We start from the raw sequence: 22,795 nt of genomic DNA on the forward strand, positions 1-22,795 counted from the left end.
TTGATTTAGGACACGTTGACACCTTCTATATGGATGGAGACAGTAGAATGCATGCCCCTGCTTCTTCATTTACTCAGATGAATCCTCTGGGCTGGATACCAGCCCTCACACCTGTCATCCTAGCGACTCAGCGGGCCGAGATCTAAGGCTCATGGTTTGAATCCAGCCCTGGCAGAAAAGTCCGCGAGACTCTTACATCCAATTAACCACCAGAAAGCCAGAAGTGGACACACACACAACACACACACACACACACACACACACACACACACACACACACACACACACAGAATCCTCTGAACACTGGTTAAAATTCCACATCCCAAGACACTCTCTCTCTCTTTCTCTCTCTCTCTCTCTCTCTCTCTCTCTCTCTCTATATATATATATATATATATCTCCCTCTCTCTCTCTCTCTCTCTCATGATACTTCCATTTGGGAGATCCCAGAAAGGCACAGAATCTGTCATTTAATTACATTCCTACTACCCAGTGCGTTCGGCACACGTGATCCCCATGAAGGTGGGAGATTCATGAGTCCAGCATCACATCACAGTTGGAGGGTTTACCAGAGAACGGGGGGCCTGAGCCATCTATCTCCCTTCCTCACCCCCCCTCCTGTGGGCCGCTGGTAGACCTCTGTGCCGGGGGTCGGTGCTCTTCTGTCGCACTAAGCTGCCCTGTGTTGCCTTCTTTATGTCTTGTGCTGCAGATCGAAGACCTGCAGTGGGGCAAGGGCGTGCGGGAGATCCCCTCATCCGTGTGCACGCTGCCCTGTAAACCAGGCCAGCGGAAGAAGACGCAGAAAGGCACCCCTTGCTGCTGGACGTGTGAGCCTTGCGACGGGTACCAGTACCAGTTCGATGAGATGACGTGCCAACACTGCCCCTACGACCAGCGGCCCAACGAGAACCGCACGGGCTGCCAGAACATCCCCATCATCAAGCTGGAGTGGCACTCGCCCTGGGCCGTCATCCCGGTCTTCCTGGCCATGCTGGGCATCATCGCCACCATCTTCGTCATGGCCACCTTCATCCGCTACAACGACACCCCCATCGTCCGGGCGTCGGGGCGCGAGCTCAGCTACGTGCTGCTGACGGGCATCTTCCTGTGCTACATCATCACCTTCCTGATGATCGCCAAGCCCGACGTGGCCGTGTGCTCCTTCCGACGCGTCTTCCTGGGCCTGGGCATGTGCATCAGTTACGCGGCCCTGTTGACCAAAACCAATCGGATTTACCGCATCTTCGAGCAAGGTAAGAAATCGGTGACGGCCCCGAGACTCATCAGCCCCACCTCCCAGCTGGCCATCACGTCCAGCTTGATATCCGTCCAGCTGCTCGGGGTTTTCATTTGGTTCGGCGTCGACCCGCCCAACATCATCGTGGACTACGAGGAGCACAAGACCATGAACCCCGAGCAGGCCAGGGGCGTCCTCAAGTGTGACATCACCGACCTGCAGATCATTTGCTCCCTGGGGTACAGCATCCTGCTCATGGTGACATGTACAGTGTACGCCATCAAGACCCGGGGTGTCCCGGAGAACTTCAACGAGGCCAAGCCCATCGGCTTCACCATGTACACCACCTGCATAGTGTGGCTGGCCTTCATTCCCATTTTCTTCGGCACGGCGCAGTCCGCGGAAAAGGTAAGTGCGAAGGAACGCGCAGCCTCTCTTCCTACGTTTTTAGAAAGAGGGTGGCTGGGGGCGGGGGGGGCGGGGCGGTGGCTCACACCTGTAATCCTGAGATGGAGAGCAAAGGATCACTGTTGGAAGCCAGCCCGGGCAAGGAAGTCTGCGACGCTGATGGCCAGTGAACCAGCCAACAGCGTGTGGAGCTGTGCCTCAAGTGGTAGAGGGCCAACTGTGAGTAAAAAGAAAACAAAAAAGTGCTAAGGAACAGTGCCCAGGCTCTGAGTTCAAGCCCCAGCACTGGCCCACACATGGGTTTGTGGGTCTTAAAAAACCATGCAGGTTAGATCAAATAAAAGGTTTTATCTGCAGAATCGTGATCTCCAAGCTTGAAGGCCTGGACTTGCCGGTGAATGGTACTAGAGCTTAAATATGCTATCAATCGCCCACTGAGACCCAACCCAGTGTAATCTTTCAAGCTATTTTACTATGGAATTACTCACGGTTAAGAAGAGATCATCTAGTATGAAGCAATCTAATATACCTAAATTAATCCTTTCTACTCATTCACTCACCAATTTTTGTGCTTTCACGTATATTTCTTTGGGGGAAGAAGGGAATGGGAGTCGGGGGCTGTGTTGCAGGCGAATGAATCTGGGATGGGCCTTATTAGCAAGGTTATGAGCATTCTGTCTCTTCTCAGCCGCTTTTCCAGGCTGTCACAACAGAGTCAATCTAGTCCACAGGCTGTTCAGAGTGTGAGTTACCCACTGTGTCCAGTAGAGCCAGGCAAGTGAAGAGGAGGCCCCGGTGTCTACCCAGGTCTTCCTCCAGCAAGCCATTTGTTCACCTTTCTTGCTGAGACAGACAGAGGATATCAGTGGGCTATGGAACTTAGAGGTGTAGGCGTTACATAGATTGGAGGCATATTATAATCAAAGTTAGTTAACTCTAATACGCTGGTCCAAGATAAAACTAATAGGCCTGCTCCCCCTATTTATACAAAGTAGGCAGCTATGATGGGTTCATTTTTTAATGCAATTAGTATATGTTTACTTGTAGTTCTGCCTGGCATGCTTTCACACGCATCTAACTAGTTCCAGGTTATTTGTTTATCCATTTGTTTTTGAGGCAGGGTCTCCCTATTTAGTCTAGGCTGGCCTTAACCTCAGGATCTCCTGCCTGGACCCCCAAATGCTGAGGTGTGCGCCTCTGTCCCTGACCTGACTGTAGAGGGAGGCTTGTTGTAAGGGTCTGATGAATGAACATTCCAAATCCAGTCCACTTTCAAATTACTTTGGCCCAATCTCCCAAATGTTCAGTCTCCACTGGGAAAAATCAAGATTGAAGTAAGAATGTCTGAAAATGCACAGGAGACTAGACTCTAGGAATTAGTGGAATGTGGTTTTTATTGTTACCTCTGCTCTCAGCATTTTATAGAGATGATCTAGCGCCATCCAGTTGCTTTTCCAATGAAAATGATGGCATTTGCCAAGGCTGTGAGACTCAGAAGCTGCAAGCTTGGGCTCTATTTCCTTCAAGTGAATATTTCATGAAACCACACACGATTCTAAAACTAAGGGAAGTGAATAGTTTCAGATTGTGTCTTTAGTCATCGAGGAAGTTCTTCTAAAATCCATGTTCAATGATCAGAGCAGGCTCCTAAAGGGATTGCTCAAATTCATAATGCATGTTTATTGCCTGTGAAACCAACTTGAATTTCATTTTATTTCTTCTATCTATCCCTGGGCCAAGGGGATAGTAAAATGTATGAGTTCATGGAGACTGTAATGCAATGGAGACAAGAACAAAATGGAACTCCATGGAGAGGATTGTGTTATTAAAGCACACAGCGCCCCCTGCAGTAGGTGAAGGGCATGAACTATCTCCTGTGCATTTATTCTTGGGGATATGGAAGATAGGAATGATAGCCACTAAGGTTTTACAGAGGAGTCTTGTATGTTTGCCTCTCTATTTCCATCTTGTCATTGTTCATGCCCAGCCATTTCTAGTTGACTGTGGTTCTTTCCAGGAAGACTCATGTGTAACTTTCTCAGTTAAAAGTCCTCAAATGATACAAGGCTTCAGAGACCCCATTCTCTGCCTGGAGTTATCCTAGAAGACATTGGACTGGCAGAATTGAACTGCGGGAAAGAATTTAGTTGTCTCTAAGTGGTAGGCATTTGATCCCAGAGTTTTAGAAAATGTATTTTCTTTGTAGACTATTCTTTATTTTCTGTGTGAGTAGAACCTGGGCTTGAACTCGGGGCCTGGATGTTGTCCCTTAGGATTTTTGTGTTGTTTTCCTTTTCCACTAAATGCTGGCTGGCCCTCTAACATTTGAGCCATAGTTCCACTTCTGGCTTTTTAAATTTTTACTGGCTAATTAATGACCAGAGTCCCACAGGCTCCTTCCTGGACTGATATTGAACCATGATCCTCAGGATCTCAGCTAGGATAGCTAGGATTATAGATATGAGCCACCACTAGCTGGCTTCTTTGTAGACTCTTAATGGGTTAGAACGCTTTACATGGTTAGATGTCCTAACTAAAGGTATAGAATCAACAAATCGGATAATATTCTATGAAAATGCGTGTCCCCAAATGATAGGCCTGGTGCCCAGAGAAGTAAGAGCAATTCATTTAAAAATAACCACTTCCTGTATGTACATGTGATGGCAGTTTTTATTTAATTTTATTGTTAACGTGATGTACAGAGGGGTTAGTTACATATGTAAGGTAGTGAGTACATTTCTTGTTATACTTGTTACCTCATCCCTCATTTCTCTCCCACCCTCTCTCCCTCCAACCCCTACCCTGAGTTGTACAGTTAATTTCCAACATATTGTCCTGTGAGTATTGCTATTGCATTGGTTCACCCTTTATCCTTAGTTTCACCATTTTGATGTTCCCTTTCCCTTTTAAAATGCAAAAAAAGAAAGAGACAAAGAATCAGATGCCAAGCCAAACAAGGAGGAGGAGGCAGAAGGTATATTTGCCAAACTGGCTGCATACAGAATCCCAGGCTTCCCATTTTTATTTCTATTTAACAGTGTGACTACCTGAAATGGAAAATCTTCATAGCAACAGAGAGTGTAAAAAAAAAATCTGCAGTAAATTCAGTGATAACCATTTACTGCCTCAAAAATTTTAACCCATTTTGATTCTGCAAGGGATACCTTTGTGAAATTCCTGTTTGAGTTTCTTAGAACACAAAGAGAAGCAAGGTTCTAATTATCTCACAAAATATCAATCTCCACAAAGTTTACTTTTGCTCTTGTTAAGGAGAATGCAAGGGACTATGGGTTACCTTGTTTTGTCATTGCTAACCCTAGACTTTGAGAATAAGGGCCTTGTGACATGACTGGAAAAAGAAATGGAAAGCTCTGGCCAGAAGAGAATGATTCCTGGTTTCGGGAATTTCATAGAGGCAAGGGCAATGGTGTAGAAAATCTCTACAAATACTAAAGTAATGCCATCTTAAAATCCAGCTGGTTTCATGAATCGATATATACTATGCCGCTATTCTATTTTAGCACTACCTGTTCAAGGATTAGATTGCTTCCTCTGAAAAAGCAAAGATATGGCTTGTTGATATATCTATGAAGAGAGTTTTGCACACAAGAAGACATGCTCTCAGCAGTGACCATGTAATGAAAAACTGAGACTCTTGGTAGTGGATCCATTAATATAGCCCTTCTAAGCCATCTCAGGTCTAGAGAACTTTCTAGGTGAGCTGGTACAGTCATGGGAATCCTGAGGACATGTTGGTGACTAATGGATAGGTGTGTGCGCAACCACAGTCCCAGGAGATAATACCTTTTGTGATGGGGTAGCTGTCTTGGTTTGTGTAAGTGCCTTCTATGATGTCTGCATAATGAGGAAATCGCCCCTTGCTGCATTTCGGCATGGGTCCCTGGCATTAAGTGACACAGGACTGTCTGGATATCATTTCTTACAGGTGAACAGGAAGACACACTTCACCCAATGTGACCTTGCATAGGGAAAGTAGAACTTACTACCCCAGGCCTGGGATCTGGGGTCTTGGGTATATTCTTCTGGGTTTGCTGTACAGTTGTTTGGATATAGAAAAGATGAGAAGGAGATAAAGGAAAGGGTTGACACAATCAAGGGTCAGAAAAGTTTGCTGCCAAGGAATAAGAACATCAAGGAAGAAGAGTTTTGCTCACACGGTGCCCTCAGCCCTCTTCTACACATATCAGAATGGAACTAAGTGTTTTGCAAAAAAAAATAAAATAAAATAACAGGCTTTAGGGTTATTTTTTTCCAATCTTATTCCCACTGAAGCACCAGTGCACAAAATGATAGAGTTAGGGCACCTGGTAGCAAATCTCTGTGCATCACAAAACTGGGGCTGTGATAATCTCCTGAGGAGTTAGTTTAGCAGATGAGCGCATGCCTGCCCACCCCACAGAATTATGGGAGAGCCCTCGTGGGCATAGGAGTCCACAATTTCACAGGTGTGTGGGAAGATTACCACTCGTAGCCAGCTATATATTTTTTTCACATAAGCTTACTATATGATTAGTCTTATTATACTTTTTAGCCTGATTACAGTATTACACTTTCAGTCTGATTAACCCCTTCTATTCTTCTTGCCCATCCCCCCTGCCTGTTATATATTTTTAAAAAATAATATTTAAACACTTTTCTTCCTGTACCAAGAGTCTACCTTCTCAATATTTTTTTTCATGTATACTGGTGGACCCCTTTAGAATAAATGAATTCTCATCCCAAATAAAGATTAGAAAGACACTAGCCAGAATCAAAGATAAAGCCAAGGATTTTTTTTAAATATACTGAAACACCTCATTAAGGACTTGAACCCTAGACTTTCAAAACCAGGATCAAGGCTTGGGCCCCAGGACTAGGCATGATAGACAGAAATGTTTCCCAGGAAATAGAAACAGACATCACAACCCTTTGGTCTTCTACATATAAAAGATGGCTCCCCCAAATATGAACCCAAAACCAGCTGAAACAAATATACGAATCAGAAATCTCAGGCAACACCCCCCAGCAAGGCCGACCTTACTAATCAATAGTGGTACACTTCTCTGGAATCCATGTGTGGTCTTGAAATCTTTCTCAATATAGTCTTAGGGAAACCATGATTAAATCAGAGCTGGGGAGAATGTGACATCTATGTGCCATGTCTGATTTAATATTAACTCCGACAAATGACACTTGACATTTCCTTCCAAGCAGCTGTTTGCAATCATAGTGAGAAAATCAAAGACTGAATTAATTATTAAGATGAATCTACTTGGTCAGGGACACTGGCTTATGCCTGTAATCCTAGCTACTCAAGAAGCTGAGATCTGAGGATTGGATTCAAAGCCAGCCCAGGCAGGAAAGTCCAGGAGACTCTTATCTCCAATAAACCACCAGAAAGCTGGAAATGGATCTGTGGCTAAATGGTAGAGCGCTAGCCTTGAACTGAAGAGCTCAGGGACAGCGCCCGGGCCCAGAGTTCAAGCCCCACCACCATAGAGATGTGTGCCTCAAGTAGTAGAGCATTAGCTTTTAGTGAAAAAAGCCAATAAGGAGCTTGGAGCTCTGAATTCAAGTCTCAATACCATCAGGAAAGACGGGCAGGGGGGAAATGACAAGTAACAGGAATTAACAGGCAGTGAATGTGACAGGACAATTAGGATGGACACACACACACATTTTAACTAGAAGTCCTTATTTCCTCTTCTGGCATGGTTAGTGAGAACCTGCGCCTCAATTCTAAGCAGAGCAGAGAGCTATGTTCCAGCGTGCCCTTTAGCTGAGGTCCAGCGCACCCATGCTGGGCTGGGCACCTGTCTGGATGTGGAGGTCTTGCCTCTGCTGTTTGCTTTTGTCTGTTCATATTTATTTCATAAGTGTCTGCAGCCCTCCTCCTGTGTGGGGCCTGCTGTGGCCTTCGTGGGAGGCCAGGTCCTCTCTGAGCAGTCCTCTGAAGCCAGCTGTTTGCAGGTCTGATGTGAGCCGAGGCCCAGGCCTGGAAGTCTCCCCTCTCCCCGTGATGCCTTGCTTCGTTTCAGGACGTAGTCATGTAGGATAATTGCCATCCTCAACAGCAGAGTCCCTCCTGTCGCCACGTAGCTAGTTCAGCAGGTAAGAAGCCGAGAGCCTATGTAAAGCTCAGCAGAGCTGGAACTAATATGGAAATAGCTCAGTGCATTCAGACAAAGGCGCCAGCCATCCGAGGCTTGAACAGAGCTGCTCAGAGAAAGCAAGGCCTGCTGAAAGGAAAGCTCATTTGGGAGATCTCGAGCCCACCCACTGCCCCCTGGGAGTACCCTCTGAACCCAATTTTCCAGTGAGGTGTCTTTCAGCCCGACAAGTCGGTCATGAAGGAACCCAGCCGCTAGGACCCAGGAGCCACCTTCCAGCTAGAATGAGGATAACGAGACAAGTCTCTGTACTTGAGCTTTTCTCGGAGAATCAAGAGATGACCTTGGATTTGGGGACAGCACGTCGCTTGCTGGTGGGTTGTCAGGGGAATCGCCAAATCCAGACTTGGGGGTCCTGACAGTCCCAGGCTCTAGGCCACAGTACTGGCCTATCTGGTTCCTCTCAGATTCCTCACTGCCCACGGGCCTTCTTCTGGATCTAGAAGCTTCCGTCATCCCCTCCCGACCACCATCCGTGGTTGTCAGAACCTAATCGCTCTCCCCTGTGGATGTGTGGTGATCCCTGGACAGGTTGGATGGCCGTAAATGGGTGAGGAAGCACCAAAAAGGAAACAAATCAAGAGTATTTATTCAATCAATGCTAATGAGCCCAAGGGCACTTAAGGCTGGAAGGAAATAGAGTCCCCGGGAAAAGGACAGGGCAAGATGAAGAGCAGAGCGTGACAAACAATACATGACAAGTCAGGGCCTCTGGGGGCTCCCTAGAAGAGCTCGTGTGCCTCTAGCCCAAAAGAGGGTCCACACACTTGGGGGTAAGGTGTTAGAGCAGTGGCGACGGGTAGGTGGACAGCGGAGTGCCCCAAATGGAAACTCCAGGTGCCTGCTTTGACCGTTGTCTCTCTCTCCTCTCTCTCGCTCATCTTTTGCTTTCGACTTGGATGTGAGCTCCCTTAAGTGATTTATCACTTGCCAAGGGCTAATTTTGTTTGCTGAAGAAGCCTGATTTGGAGCTGATCAGTTCTTCACACCTGGGCGATTCTGGCTCGCAGGCGCAAAGCCCTAGATCAGTTTTAGGTCATGATTGGGTTTTCGCAGGGCAGACCAGATCTGCAGGCTGACTCCCTTCTGCCTCTGATCCCGCCAGTGTCCTTGTGCTTCTCTGGTCACCTTCCTGTGCCCACCACCGAGAGGATGTCCTGCTGGGACACCCTGGCCAAATTGCATGGCTGAAGACGCCACGGTGACTGCTAACTGGAACCAAATACCACACGAACAGGGTTGTTGGCTTTACAGCTCTTAGCTCATCAGCTCTCTTGATTTGGTTTGGTTTGAATATTGTTTTTCTATTATCAATGGAGTTGCCATTCACCAAAGCGGTGTATGAATACTGGGTCACCCCTCTCAACATGCCCTCCCCCCCCTCCCACCCCACCCCTTCCTCACTTTTCTTAATTTGTGGGTTATGAATTGAATTTTTGGCCTTTTAACAGCAGTTTATGTATACAATGTATCCTGATCCGTGTCATCCCTTCAACATCTTCACACACACACACACACACACACACACACACACACCTTTGACCTACTCCTTCCCTTACATTTCTTAATTCTGTGATATATAGACAATGAATTCTTGCCTGCATTCTACTCCCTTCCCCCTTTCATTTTCTTCAAGCCCCGCCTCCCCCCCTCCCAGCCTCCCCCCTCCCCCCTTGCAAGTACCCATTTCCTGGCACTTACTTTGTTGGGCTTTGGCTTAGTCTTTTAAAGAATTATACTATTTGCACTCTCCATAGAGTCTGTTCTACTTCAGTTAGTTCATCTGCAATGGTTTACCACCCAATGTGTTTATATCTAGATCATTTCTCTTTGTTTGCTGTTCCAAATCTCCATATGCAGAAGTACCTGGTACATTTTTTGTTTTGAAGTATATTTAACTTCTAGATGAAGAATGAACCTGGATGTTTCTAACTTGAGAGTGAATATTTATGTAATCTTTGACTTATTTTTCTCTAGATCCTTCTCAGGTAGGCAAAGGATAGACTAAGTATGTTTTAAGAGATGGCTATCTTTGTTTTAGTTTCTCAGTCAGATCATTGCATGCTTACAGTGTAGTAGGGAGAGAATTTTCAGCTATTCCCGTGAAGCAAACGCTGATGAACAACAGACAGAGGCGAACTGTTGACACGAGTCTGTGAACTGCAAAGTCGTCCCATGACCATGGATGAAACCGTATTGTATTCCCCGGTTATGAGTTGTGAGCAGGAGATTGTTAAACAAACACATTGAATTTCAGATGCTCATAAAGGGCTTTAGGAAATGGGAAGGCCGTGGCTGTGTTTTGTTTTTGAAAGCCAGCTTCCCAGGGCAGCTGTTACAGAAAGAAACTGTAAGGCAATGAGCCATTGGTGTTGACACCAATAGTCAGTATCTGCTACAGCAGCTCTGATTATCTGATCAAGTCCTCTGGGGTTCAACATGGAGAAGTGCCTCACTCCTGGGTCTGAGCTCTCCCATCACACCTCATTCAAACCATAGCCTCGCTGGTAACCAAGAGTAGGGTAAGACCTGAGGCCTTCTATTCCCCAAGGCTGGTTGGTTGATACCCCCAAAAAAATCAAATAAGAAAGGCATTTCTCTCCCATAATGATACCATGCCTTGTCCTGTAGGGCCTCCTCTTCTAGGAAAGTGTTACCATAGTGAACTTTTAGTCTAGTTTTTTTGGAGAGTTTTAGCATAGTTACCATCTACCCATCTATCTCTTTCAGAAGAGTCGCTGTTAAGAATCGATAAATTTGTGTGTGCAGGTACTGGAGCTTAAAGGCACTGTCTCTTCATTTTTCTGGCTCAGGGCTGGTGCTTTACCACTCGTATCACAGCTCCACCTTCAGTCTTTTTGCTGGCTAATTGGTAATAAGAATCTCCTAGACTTTCCTGTCTGGGCTAGCTTCGAACCCTGATCTTCAGATCTCAGGCCCCTTCGTGGCTAGGATTAGAGCCATGAGCCACCAGCACCTGCCAAGAATCTATTTTAAGTGCCCACCCTGTGCCCTGGGATCTGCGCATCCAGGAATCATCTAATCCCTTTGAACAAGCCCTCTAGCATCTTCCTGCTCTTGCTGCTACTGTCACCTTCCTGCAGCCATGACTTTGGAGCAGTATACAGTCTTCCTTTGGGCCATTGGGGCTTCCATCCAACATCAGGAAGCACAGCCACCAGGCCCCCTCCAAAGGGCTGTTTGCTTTTGCCAATGAATTTTATGGAACACTGCCAGGCGCATGCCTTTTCCTGTGCATTTACCTGTCTCCCTCAACAGTGCCTTGCATTTCCCGTGGCTGCTTCGATATTACAGGAGCCAAGCTGAGTGGCTATGACCCAGATCACAGGGCCTGCAACGCGGAACATATTTATATAAAGTAGGCCTCTGACAAATCCGTTTGCGGGCTCTGCCTTCACTGGCCTGGAGCCTTCCTGCCTTTCAAGCTTTTGTTCCCTGCTCTGTTGGTTTTCAATGACTTCGCTTCCATCTTACCACATTAATCCTGATCTGAATGTACCGCGGCCATTTCTTTTTGCTCAAAGCTAGTGTTCTACTACTTGAGCCACATTGCACTTCCGGCTTTCCCCCCACCCCCACCCCCCACCCCCGGTGCTTAATTAGAGATAGGAGTCTGATGGATTTTCCCATTTGGGTGGCTTCAAACTCTTCAGATCTCAGCCTCCTGAGGAGCTAGGATTATAGGCGTGAGCCACCCGTGCCTGGTTTGGAGTATGAGTAACTTTTGAATGGGTAGCTCCATTTATTTTATTTTTATTTTGTTAGTTTTTGTACAATCCAAAGTGGGTTTGCTGTTGTTTTCTTCTCTTTTCTACAATACCTGTCATCCTGGCCTCTCCTATGGCTTCTGGCAGCTCAAGTTCTTTCTCAAGAAGCATGCATCTCTGGGCAGAGCAGGGTAGCACTTCTGTTGTATCCCCCTCCTTTCCTCTAGGTTTCTTCTTTTCTGGATCATTTTCCTTCCCCAGTTTCAAGAAGCTAACTTGGTGTGACCGTGCTTAACAGGCCCAGTTCTTAAAGTTGTCAGTTTCTATAAGCAATGCCGATGGCACGCTGGGTGATCTGAGGCTTCCTGCCTTGTCGTGGGACCTGCTGGGGCCTGCTCCCTGTGCGGTAGACCCTCGAGAGGACCACTTTTCTCATACCTTCCTACAGATTTGTCCAGAGGACACCCCCACCGCTTCTAAAGCCTGGAGGACATGACTCCAGTCATCACCTGTTATGCCAAGTCGCGAAACGACCACCAAGAAGGCCACCGAGACTCAGACATTCCGAAATGCAAAGCAAGGCTTTATTCAGGGGGGCTGCAACTCGGGCCTCGTCCTACCCACCGACACAGCGGAGGTTAGAACTAAGGCCCTGAGCTGCGATTGCACAGGGCTTATAAAGGCAAAAAACAAAGTTACAGCCATCAGGTGTTCAAGCAAAACAAAAAACAAAGTTAGGGCAATCAGGTGTTCAAGCAAGCAAGATTAGGACATTGGTACAAATCTGAATGGCTCAGGGCTCCAGGTACAGGGCTCAAGGCATTCTGGGGGCGGTTAGAGTTAAGCATTCCCAGCGGTTAGAGTTCTCGACCGGCTAGGCCCTAATAAGCTTGTCCTGAGTCTGCTCACAGGGCCTGCTTATCTCAGGTTCCCGTGGTAAAGTGGGGTTCGCGTGGTAAAGTGGGGCCTGACTTCAAAGTCTGGCTCTTCACACCTACACTGTCTTCTTATGTTCAACATTATGGTGAATTACTAGCAGATGGTAGTTCCCACTAAAAATAAGGGAGTTGTTATATTTCTAGGAATTTCACATAAGAAAGAATTTGGAAACATTCCAAAGGTGGAGAGAGAAGAATATCCATCTCGGGGGCTGGGAATGTGTGGCTTAGTCGTCTAGCATGCATGAAGCCCTGGGTCCAATTCCTCAGTACCACATAAACAGAAAAAAAAAAAAAAGCAGAAGTGGCGCTGTGGCTCAAGTGGTAGAGTGCTAGCCTTGAGAAAAGAAGCTCAGGGACAATGCTCAGGCCCTGAGTTCAAGCCTTGGGACTGAAAGAAAAAAAAAAAAGAATATCCATCTCATTCATTCCCAATATCTAACCAAAGGGAGCTTAGTGAAATGCTTTGTAGGGCCACGTGCAGTGATACATACCTATAATCCCAGCAAGTTGGGAAGCTGAGACAGGAAAACAATGAGTTGGAGGCCTAGTTGAACTATATAGGAAAACTCTCTCTCCGTGTGTGTGTGTGTGTGTGTGTGTGTGTGTGTGACACATATACAAAACCCAAAGTAAGTTTCTTGTATTTCCAATGTACGACATAGAATTAAAAAAAAAATGGCACCAGTTGTGAAGCCTGAAATGTCAATTACCAAATATTCTTTGAGTGTCCATCACTAGGCTGAAGGCTCCCTGTGTAGTATTTCACTGAAAGCCACATAGAACTGCAAATACGGACTCACCTCACCCCTGCTGGAAGAGGAGAAAGAGCCTTGCCCGGGCTCCGTGACGTTCCTCAGAGCAGCCCTACGGAGGCGAAGTGACATTGCTTACAGTGTGGGATTCAGACTCATGCCATCCCCAGGAGACCATGATCTGACCCAGGGAAAGTGCCTGCCCAAATGACCCCTTCGTATACCTTAGTCAAGGTGATTTTCTGCCTCAGTTCTCTTGTTGGTCAATTGAGTCTAGAACAGTATTTGTCTTACCAAGGTGACCTGCTGAGCTAACCAATTGTGTGTGTGCGTGTGTCAGGTACATAGGTGCACATGATTGTACGTATACATGTACTAATACAGCTGTACATCCAGAGGAAGCTAATACAAGCAGATAAATGCCCCAACTCTTCTTCTAGGGGGCAGAAGACACCCAGGCTTGAAATACATAAGTGAGAAATAAAAGAACATCAGACGAACAAATCATGTGGGAGTAAGCCCAGAGAGGAAGTGGCAGAACACGTGTTTACAGATGGCTTGGCTGAGTATGACATGTCACACAGACATAAAGAAGCAAGCCGTGAGGAGGAAGAGGAGAAGAGGCACCAGGAAGGGCAAAGGTCCTGAGGTAGGAACATCTGTGGTGGTTGAGAAATTGCATGGAGGCCAGTGTGAGCAAGGAGGAACACGGGAGGAGAGGAATGCCAGCACTCACAGGGACCTGGGCTCCAGCACACATGGAATGCGATGGGAGAGCCCGAGACTCACCTGAAGGGTTGTGTTTGAAGTCATAAGATGATCCTAGATGTAGAAAGAACCAACTGTACCTAGGGTGATTCTGTGGTAAGCACTCAGGACTGTACCTGCTTCTCAGTAAACGGTCAGCACGTATTAGATATTTTTATTTGCAATAGTGACTCGATCGTCTTCTAGCTTTGAACAGACTTTCCAAAATTGCATCAGGGAAGAATAGGGACTTTAAAAAGAGCACACACACCAAGCTGGAGGCTGTTGGCTCACACCAATAATCCTATCTACTCAGGAGGATGAGATCTGAAGATTGAAGTTCAAAGCCAGTCTGGGCAGACAAACCCAGGAGACTCTTATTTCCAACTAGCCAACATGAAAAAAATGACAGAAATAGAGCTGTGGCTCAAGCAGTAGCGCACCAACCTTGAGGCAAAATACTAGGGGACAGTGCCTAGGCCCTGAGTTCAAGTCCCAATACCAGGACACACACACACAAAAATAAAAAGTAAAATTTAAAAACAGAGCCATAACAGCAAGTGAAGAGAGCACAGGAGTACGGGATGGGTCAGACCAGAGCTCTACTTTTAGACAGAGGTGATCTGGGAGGGCTTTTTTGAGGAGGTGGCCTTTAATGAACAATCTACAATGAAGTAAGATGATAGTGGAAAAAGCAAGATGACCAGTGTATTCAGAGGAACGAGAAAGTAGGAGAAGCAGAAGGGGATGGACGGGGCTCAGGGACAGCTGACAGGGCTAAAGGACAGCTGGGGGCTTTGAAGTCAGTGCTGAACAGGGTAAAGAAAGACTTACCTTTGTAAATAAGCACTGGACTGCTTGTAAGGAGAAGAGCCGAGAGCCACACATGATGGGGCCAGGGAAACCAGACAGATTGCCCCAGGCACCTATCCATTCACTAGGACTGGGGAATTACACCTTTGACACCATCCACAGTAAGTGCACGAGTAAAAGTGAGTTACTCACAAAATAAAGCATCTCAACTCTTATACCTTTAAAGAACTTATAGTACCAAATCAATCACGAAGGAAAGGGCCTTGTGGTTTCCAGAGAGGAGGGGAGTCTTTATGCAAAGGCCCTCAGCGCTCCTGACCCCAATACTTTCCTCCTGTCTTTCCAAAGGTGGTGGCTATTTCAGAAGCCACGCCCCTGCCCAGTGGCTACCTAAGGTCTCTCCAGATAGCTGATGGACCTCCCTCCTGCCCTCCTTCCTTCCCTCCTTCCCCCAGCCCTCCCTCCCTCCTTTTCTCCCTCTCTTCCTTCTGTGAACTGAGATTAAAATGTAAGGCCTTTGGGGCTGTGTCTTGCCTAAACCCAGTGCTGTGCTGTTTCCATAGTTGTACTGACAATGTGACAAGAGTTGTTCAGTGCAACTCCTGTACAAGGGTACAGGAGTACAAGGGTACAAGGATACGCTGTAGACCCACTGCTGTGCTCCACATTCAGAATAAAGAAGACGAAAACATGGTATTTTCAGTTAACCAGGCAGCCAGGCTATAGCAATTACCCTTGCTGTGGTTTTCTAATGAGCTCATTTGTTTATGCATATCCTTTATGAAAATACAAAAACTGGCTGGGCTGACAGGTGGTAGTGGGGGGCAGAGGGGGGCTCCCCACATGGAAAGCCTCCAGACCTGTCTCCTCGACAGGCCTCTGGCAGTCCTTGCCCTGGAAACCCATCAGAAGCCCTTCAAATCAAAGCAGGTAACAGAGGTGAGCTGCAGCCAGGGCTGATGGGAAATTCCAGACGCAGCTCTAAGCACCATCTGGGCTTCTGCAGAAACATCTGCCTGCTCCCCTCCTGGCCCAGGGTGCTCACACCCAGAGCAAGATGAAATCCACGGGGTGAAGGAGGACGGCAGATGGCCGGTCCCCTGATCTCTCACAGGGTTAGAAGTGTCAAGGCGCATTGTGTAGAAGGAGAGTAGAGTCGCCCCTGCTTCTGGCTCTCTCTCTCTCTCTCTCTCTCTGTGTGTGTGTGTGTGTGTGTGTGTGTGTGTGTGTGTGTGTGTGTGTTTCTCTTGAGATCCACGTGTCTTCCTCTTACGTCTTCCGGTACCTTCTTTTGCAAAGACATGGTTGGTCCTCTTGGCCCATGACTGTTCAACATGGATTGGTGTCATCAATGTGCATTTGTGAATATCACTTTGTAATTGTTAGGGCCCTGCCTGACCCCCAAGGGACTTCAGGCTGCTCTGGCAAGGTCAGTGTTGTCATGAAACCCAGGTTGCCAGTGACTGAAATGATGGGGCAGTGACGGACACTCTGGAAAGCACTGAGTGTCAAGATGATGAGTAACTTCCTCTTCCGGTTCCATGCTTGTGGAGGGCTTCCAGGAAGAGGTGAAATGCTACCTGAGCTAGCGATGAGAAGAATCCAGAGGGCAATGTCATTGGTCAGTCTCATTCACACATCTCCCTCTCCTTTTCTGGCCGGTATTTGTTAGCTTAGAACCATGTAGTAATGCTTTCACACACCGGTTCTTGGCTGGTCTGAAGTGATGAGATGAGACACACATGAACTTTCTGGTACATGGCCCCTTTGTGTCTCTATTTGTTTGCTCGATTTCCATATTGAGGATGAGACTTGTAAAGTGTGTTGTTTGCTGGAACCGCGGTTTGGCCTTAAAAGTTAGAAATTGGCCAGGAACTGGTATCCGGTACCTGTAATCCTAGCTACTCATTGTGATGTAAAGCCAACCAGGCTAGGCAGGACATTCCATGAGTCAGATCTCCAATTAACCACCAAAAAGCCACAAGTGGAGGTGTAGCTCAAATGCTAGAATGCCAGCCTGAGAGAGAAGAATGAAGGAAGTCAGGGAAAGGAAGCAGCATGGTGTACATGTAGTAAAGGAGGGGAGGGGGGGTCTGGTGGGAATGGCAGAGACCACTTCTATATCTGAATGAGTCGGTCTGTCCCTTCTCATCCCATCCCCTGGTCTCCTAAACGGATGCAGCGAGGGACAGTTCCACTGCCAAGGTGGCTAAGGGGGCAAACTGTCCTTGACCATGAGTCTGTAGAGTTTCCCAGCATGCAGTGCAATTTCCATGCACATCAGAACCTCCCGAGGCTCTCCGGGGTCTGTCATCCGTCATCCATTGTTATCTATTCCAGATGTAGTCTGTCAAGCTCAGAACCTAGAGGGGGGTCCCAGGGGTCCCACAAAGTCTGGACCACGTTGGTGTCAGACTTTGGGTGAGTCAGGATATAGGTACTGTGCAGAAGCTCATGACTTGCATCTCAGTGGCTGATGACCAAGTTTGGTGATGGCTGGGCAATCCCTTCTGTCCTCTGTCTGTGCTAACTATGGGTGGCAGGAGTAGGTCAGGGGTCAGGGGGGCCTGGGAGAAGCGGCAGCCGGAGATCACTTCCGGTAAGCGGAGTCCCATCTCCAGTACGTGCTGTCACCACCAGTGTGTCTTTTGATCACGCAGACAGGCTCGGCTTCCTTATTCTAGCCAGGTAGCCAACATTCTCGCCAGCCAAGGCACACCTTCCCCAACTCCTACAAAATGCCAAGACATTTTCTCCAAAGCATTTTTAATAGCAGGACAGTGATCTGTTTCCTCATGAGCTTTGATTTTCAAGGGTCTTGAAGTTGTCTTTTAACAAGACATTAAATAAAGTAGGACTTTTTTTCTTAATCCTCGGGACAATTGTACAATTGATTGTCAAAAACATTGTGACTTTTCCTTAAGCTTCTGAAAATCCTCTTCTGCGTTCTGCATTTCAAAGCATGTTTCAAAGTGGCTTCCATCCAGCCACTTCCTGACAGGGCAGAGGGTATCCCACATCATGGGGAGAAAGAAAAACAACATTTTGGTCAGTGGTAAAATGGCTGCTAATAGCTTTGGGTAGATAAAAACTTGACACATAGATCTGTCTTTCCAGAAGGATGGAAAACTGGATTATAATGACATTAGCTAGTGTTGATGAGGTCAAGAATGTGAGGTTTAAATCTTTTCCTTTAATTTCCATCAAGACCTCTTATTCTACTTATTTAAGAATAGAAACTCTTGGAGGGGGAACCTTTGATTGGTTAGGGCTCTAAGTAGATTTTAGATATGAGGCCCTTGTCTGATGCATAGCTAGTAAAAATCTTCTCCCATTTTTCTTTGGGTTTTCTTGCTAGCTATGTCCTTTGCCTCACAGAAACTCCTCTTTACCCAGTTTTTCTTTCCTTGATTTATTTTGTGAATCTTTATTTTTTTGTGTGGATCTTTGTTTTACTTTGTTTCCCCTACTCCTTCCTATAATATTTTCATGGTATCTGGCCTTACATTGAGGTCTTGGATCCATTTCGAATTTATTCTGGTTCAGGGTGATCTATAAGGCTCTAGCTTCAGCTTTGTGCATGTGCACAGCATTTCTTTTCAGAAATTGACGTAGGGTTGAGCCTGCTTCAGTATCGAGAGAGAGAGAGAGAGAGAGAGAGAGAGAGAGAGAGCGAGAGAGCTGTTAGCTCCATGTACAGCACAGTTCCCAAGACTATTTCAAGTACAAGCACTCAGAAAGACAAATGACAAGAACCTACATGGGACCTTAGTCCCTGGAAGCTAGATGAGCTAGTCACAGCCTGAACCTCTAGAGTTCTAAGGACAGCTACCACTTACCTCCTGTGGTTTCAAAAGCATGGATCACATTCTGGCCTTTCAGGATCTGATATGTGTGGTTAGGGGCTCTGCAGCCTGAAAGTAAACTCTGCTGGACCCCTTCGAAAAATGGTGACATGACTCCTTACATATCCACCATCTCAGCAACAATCTACCAAATGCATTGCTTAGCCCCCTACATTCATGCATCTACAGTCCCTTCCAGTTGCAATGCCCCGTGACTGGGCGTTCTCTTCTAAGAGACATACATGAAAAATGTCACACCTACAATACATCTGAGACATTGAAGTGTTCACTAAAGCCACAGCTGCCATCAAGAGGAACTTCCAGATTGAGGAGTAGAATCCATGTCTAAAGGGGCGCTGGTGCCTCGTGGACGCGGGGATCTGAGGATTGTGGTTTGAAACCAGCCCAGGAAGAAAAGACTGTGAGACTCTTACCACCAATTAACCACCCAATACTCAGAAGTAGAGCTGTGGCTCAAGTTGTAGAACATTAGCCTTGAGCACAAAAGCTCAGGGATAGCACTCAGGCCCTGAGTTTAAGCCCTAGTATCCCCCACAAAGGCATTTCTCTAGCTCTATAGCTCAACTGTTAAAAGGCACACAATGGCACCATGATGTTTATGCTTCTTATTGTATGTATGTGGTTTTTTTTTCCAGTGGATACTTAAAAATCAATTTATTTTTATTCTGGCATCTATCAGGGGTGTCGTGTTTGTTAGGATGAAAAAGGCAATTTTAATTTAGCAGGAAATGGATTTTCTTTATCACACAGCAATGTAGACTAAATGAGAGCCATAGCAGATAAAATGCTCATTCCAGATCCCAGGGGTTGAGGTGGAGAGATGGGGTTGGCGGGAGGACAAGTTTAGATTTGGGTAATTCTGTTTGAATTTCTCCTTGGAGATCTTAGTTGTCAATCAAAGCTCTTGGTGAGTGAGGCAAATGACCCCTTTCTGCATGTTCTGTTGAACTGGGTGATCTGAAGCAGCAGATTGGAGAGACATAGAGGTCAAAGACCAGGGCCCCGTCAGGCTCTGCCACTCATTGTCTCCCGTGGTCATCTTCTCCTTCCTCCCTGGGCCTCAGTCTCCTCATCCCTAGAGCGGCTCTCACCCTATGACTTGAGAACTCAGGGTCACTGGGAAATCACCTCAGAAGTCAAAAGACAAATCATGGTAACTGATTTGATGTGCTTCAAACCAGGCATTTCCCAAGGTGCACAGGACGTTTCTTGTGTAGACTTGTTTTATTGTCATGCTGGCGGTATTCTAGGTACTTTGTGTGATTTCCTAACTACCGGAAGTGAGATGATAGAGGGATAGATGGAGGTAGGCTGCTCGTGGCTCCCATTACAATGTCTTTCACATCCCTATTTACCTGCTCTCTCTGGCCCAACCACGGTGGCCGCCCTATTGCTGCTGACACTTGCTACATTGTACTTTGACAGAATCTTTGCACATACTAAAATCCCACAGAAATAGTCACAGCACACTGTACTTGATACAACTCTCTCAAGATAATATCAATTATCCTCATCATTACTGTGACATTATATTGATTACTGAGCCCGTTGCCTTCATCTCCGTGAGACATATATTGAGTATCATGTGCATATAATACCACACTTTGGTGTGCCAGTACCAGGTCTTGAACTCAGGACTTTTGCCCTGTCCCTTAGCTTGTTTGCTCAAGGCTTGTGCTCTACCACTCGAGCCACACCTCCCACTCTTGGGTTTTTGCTGATTAATGAGAGTTTCATAGTCTTTTTCTTCTGGACTGGCTTCAAATTGAGATCCTCCATTATCTTCCTCCTGAGTAGCTAGAGTTACAGGTATAAGCCTCCAGAACCTGGTAATGTACCAAAAGCTTTAAGAGCATTGCGGTAATTGTAGTTCAGCATATCTGACTTTACATGCAATGTTCAGTATTTATTTATGCACCTACTGACGTTTGTTGAGACACAGTCCACTAAGGTCATCAGATTTCCAAAGGAGATTTGACACCAAAACTGTGAAGAACTTCTCCATTAGAACCTAAGTCAGATGGGTTCATCTACCTGAGCTCATTGAGGTTCATAGCTCTAAATAAATGTGGAATGAACAAATGCAAGTGTAGAAGTCGGGAGATAAGCATTTGTTTAGAGATCTCCTTCTCCCACATTACCTACTCGGGCTGTGCAATAGGTGGAAAAGACACAACAAAACTTTGGTCTATCAGACACTTGACTCGAAATGTCCTGACGACCAAGGAGATGTGCGCCCTCACGTACAGAGGACCTCAGAGAAGCCAGGCTTGTCAACAAGGCTGTGTGGCCAGAGTCTACACAAATCATCCAGAGCCAAGGTCTTCCCACATCCCATCCAGCCATCCCCAGGGTCAGAATGCTTCCCATAGCAACCAGGACCATAAGTTACTTTGCTTCTGTGCAGGAGGAAATAAAGGCATCTCCCCCCACCCCACCCCACCAGAAGCCCACTCTTCACTCAAATGACTTGAGCCAATTTAAAACCCAATGAACACCCGTTCCCTGAGCCCACGGAAGTTGCTAGGGTAGTGCCGTGTGTTAATTGGGTCAGACTAATTAATCGACATTCATCTCTGCAGCTGGGAAGGAAGATTAAAAGGCCAACAATAAGGAGAGAGAGAGAGAGAGAGAAAGAGACAGAGACAGAGAGAAGGGCTGGGGGCGGGGGGAATGCTGGATTGACAAAGGGAAGGTTCATGAGAGGATGCATATTAGCACCAAAAAAGTAATTCGGTCTGTCAAAGACTTGCTTTGGAAAAGCAGATAAGCGGGGAATGTAAATACAGGCGTAATGATGATAAGCAGCTCTGCTTTCAATGTCTTTAGTGGGGACTTTCACCCAAGAGTCTACAAGGACAGAAGGAGTCAGCCCCATCACATTGAACGATCATCTCACCCCCACCAAGGTCCAGTGACACAACCAAACCAGGCTTTATACACAGAAATGAAGTGTACAGAATGAGCAGCAAAATCCAACACAGCTCTTCTCCGTTCATTCCTATCTTATCCTCCTGCTTATGGGGTATCCATCTCTCCGATTGTCTTCTACAGGGGAGATGGGAAGGAAAGAACTGGCAGCCAGCATGCTTGTCCCTGTAATTACTTACAATGATTCACAAGTCACCATCAAAAGGAGAGATGCTACCTCACATCTCTCCTTACAGAGGTAACAAGTCCTCTGTCTCTCCAGTACTGCCCCCTGAGTCCCTGCCCAGATTTGGGACTACTCATGCATAATTAGCCTTCCATTGATTTCCAGAAAATTTATCTCTCAGAACAGAAAGCTTTATGAAGATGTGATTGTAGTTAATTTGCCTGCTACTGTTCATAATAAAGCAAGTTATTGCAGCAGAAATTACTTTTTATAAGTTAGAATCCTCTAAGGTAGGCTGGTAGTCAATGTGAAATTCTTTGAAGCTTTCAAATTTTCTGCTTTGATCTTCCACACATAAAATTAGGAGATTTCTACCAGTACCATGTCCTAATAATAATTATTCTTGTCACTGATACATTTTTTTCCCCAGAGGCATGTGGCCTACTGCAGATAAGTTCACAAGTTATGGTCTTAAAAGATATAGGTTATATGATAAACAAAGCATCTCTTTTCCAAAGAAGAAATAGTTTGAGCATTCAATGTATTTGGAGAAATAGGGCCCCAAAGCCTGCCTATCTGGTTTCCTACAACTCTGTGATGTAGAATAGACCTACAAAAGCAATTCTATCCAGAAGGGACCAGCTCTGAATATTGTACTAATATTGTACTAAAGCTTAGATAGATGCCTTTCCATCATAATTGTCTACTTCCTGCGGGGACAACAGAGCTTGGGTTTCATTCCCAAAGAGCTGGGTGCACCTATGAAAAAACGTTTTTAGCAGACAAAAAAAAAAAATGAAACTGGCTGTTGAATCAACACTCAATCCACTTGCCTGTAACCTATCAGAAAGAAGGCTGTCACTGATCTGGCTGCTGTGTACTTATAGGAAGTTGTTACTGTTGTATCTTAGGGTCTCTAGCCCCCAGATTTCTACTCTTCTATGATTCACATAATCGAATGCAAGACCTGTCATAAGCCACATACAGCAAAGGATATTCCATGGGTTATTGCTTTAGGTTTTGCTGCCTCCCG

General features: G+C 46.2%; 1 protein-coding gene across 3 annotated transcripts in view; it reads left to right on the forward strand.

The window, feature by feature from the left end:
- Grm7 (glutamate metabotropic receptor 7) overlaps nucleotides 1–22,795 on the forward strand; it is a 547,225-nt gene that overhangs the window by 450,014 nt on the left and 74,416 nt on the right. For all 3 annotated transcript variants that reach the window (XM_048356200.1, XM_048356199.1, XM_048356201.1), the window contains exon 8: nucleotides 713–1,648. In XM_048356200.1, coding sequence (XP_048212157.1) covers nucleotides 713–1,648 — 936 coding nt within the window. The remainder of the gene's footprint in view (nucleotides 1–712; nucleotides 1,649–22,795) is intronic.

This window comes from Perognathus longimembris, chromosome 10 (genome assembly GCF_023159225.1).
Source record: "Perognathus longimembris pacificus isolate PPM17 chromosome 10, ASM2315922v1, whole genome shotgun sequence".
NCBI classification, from domain to species: Eukaryota; Metazoa; Chordata; class Mammalia; order Rodentia; family Heteromyidae; genus Perognathus; species Perognathus longimembris.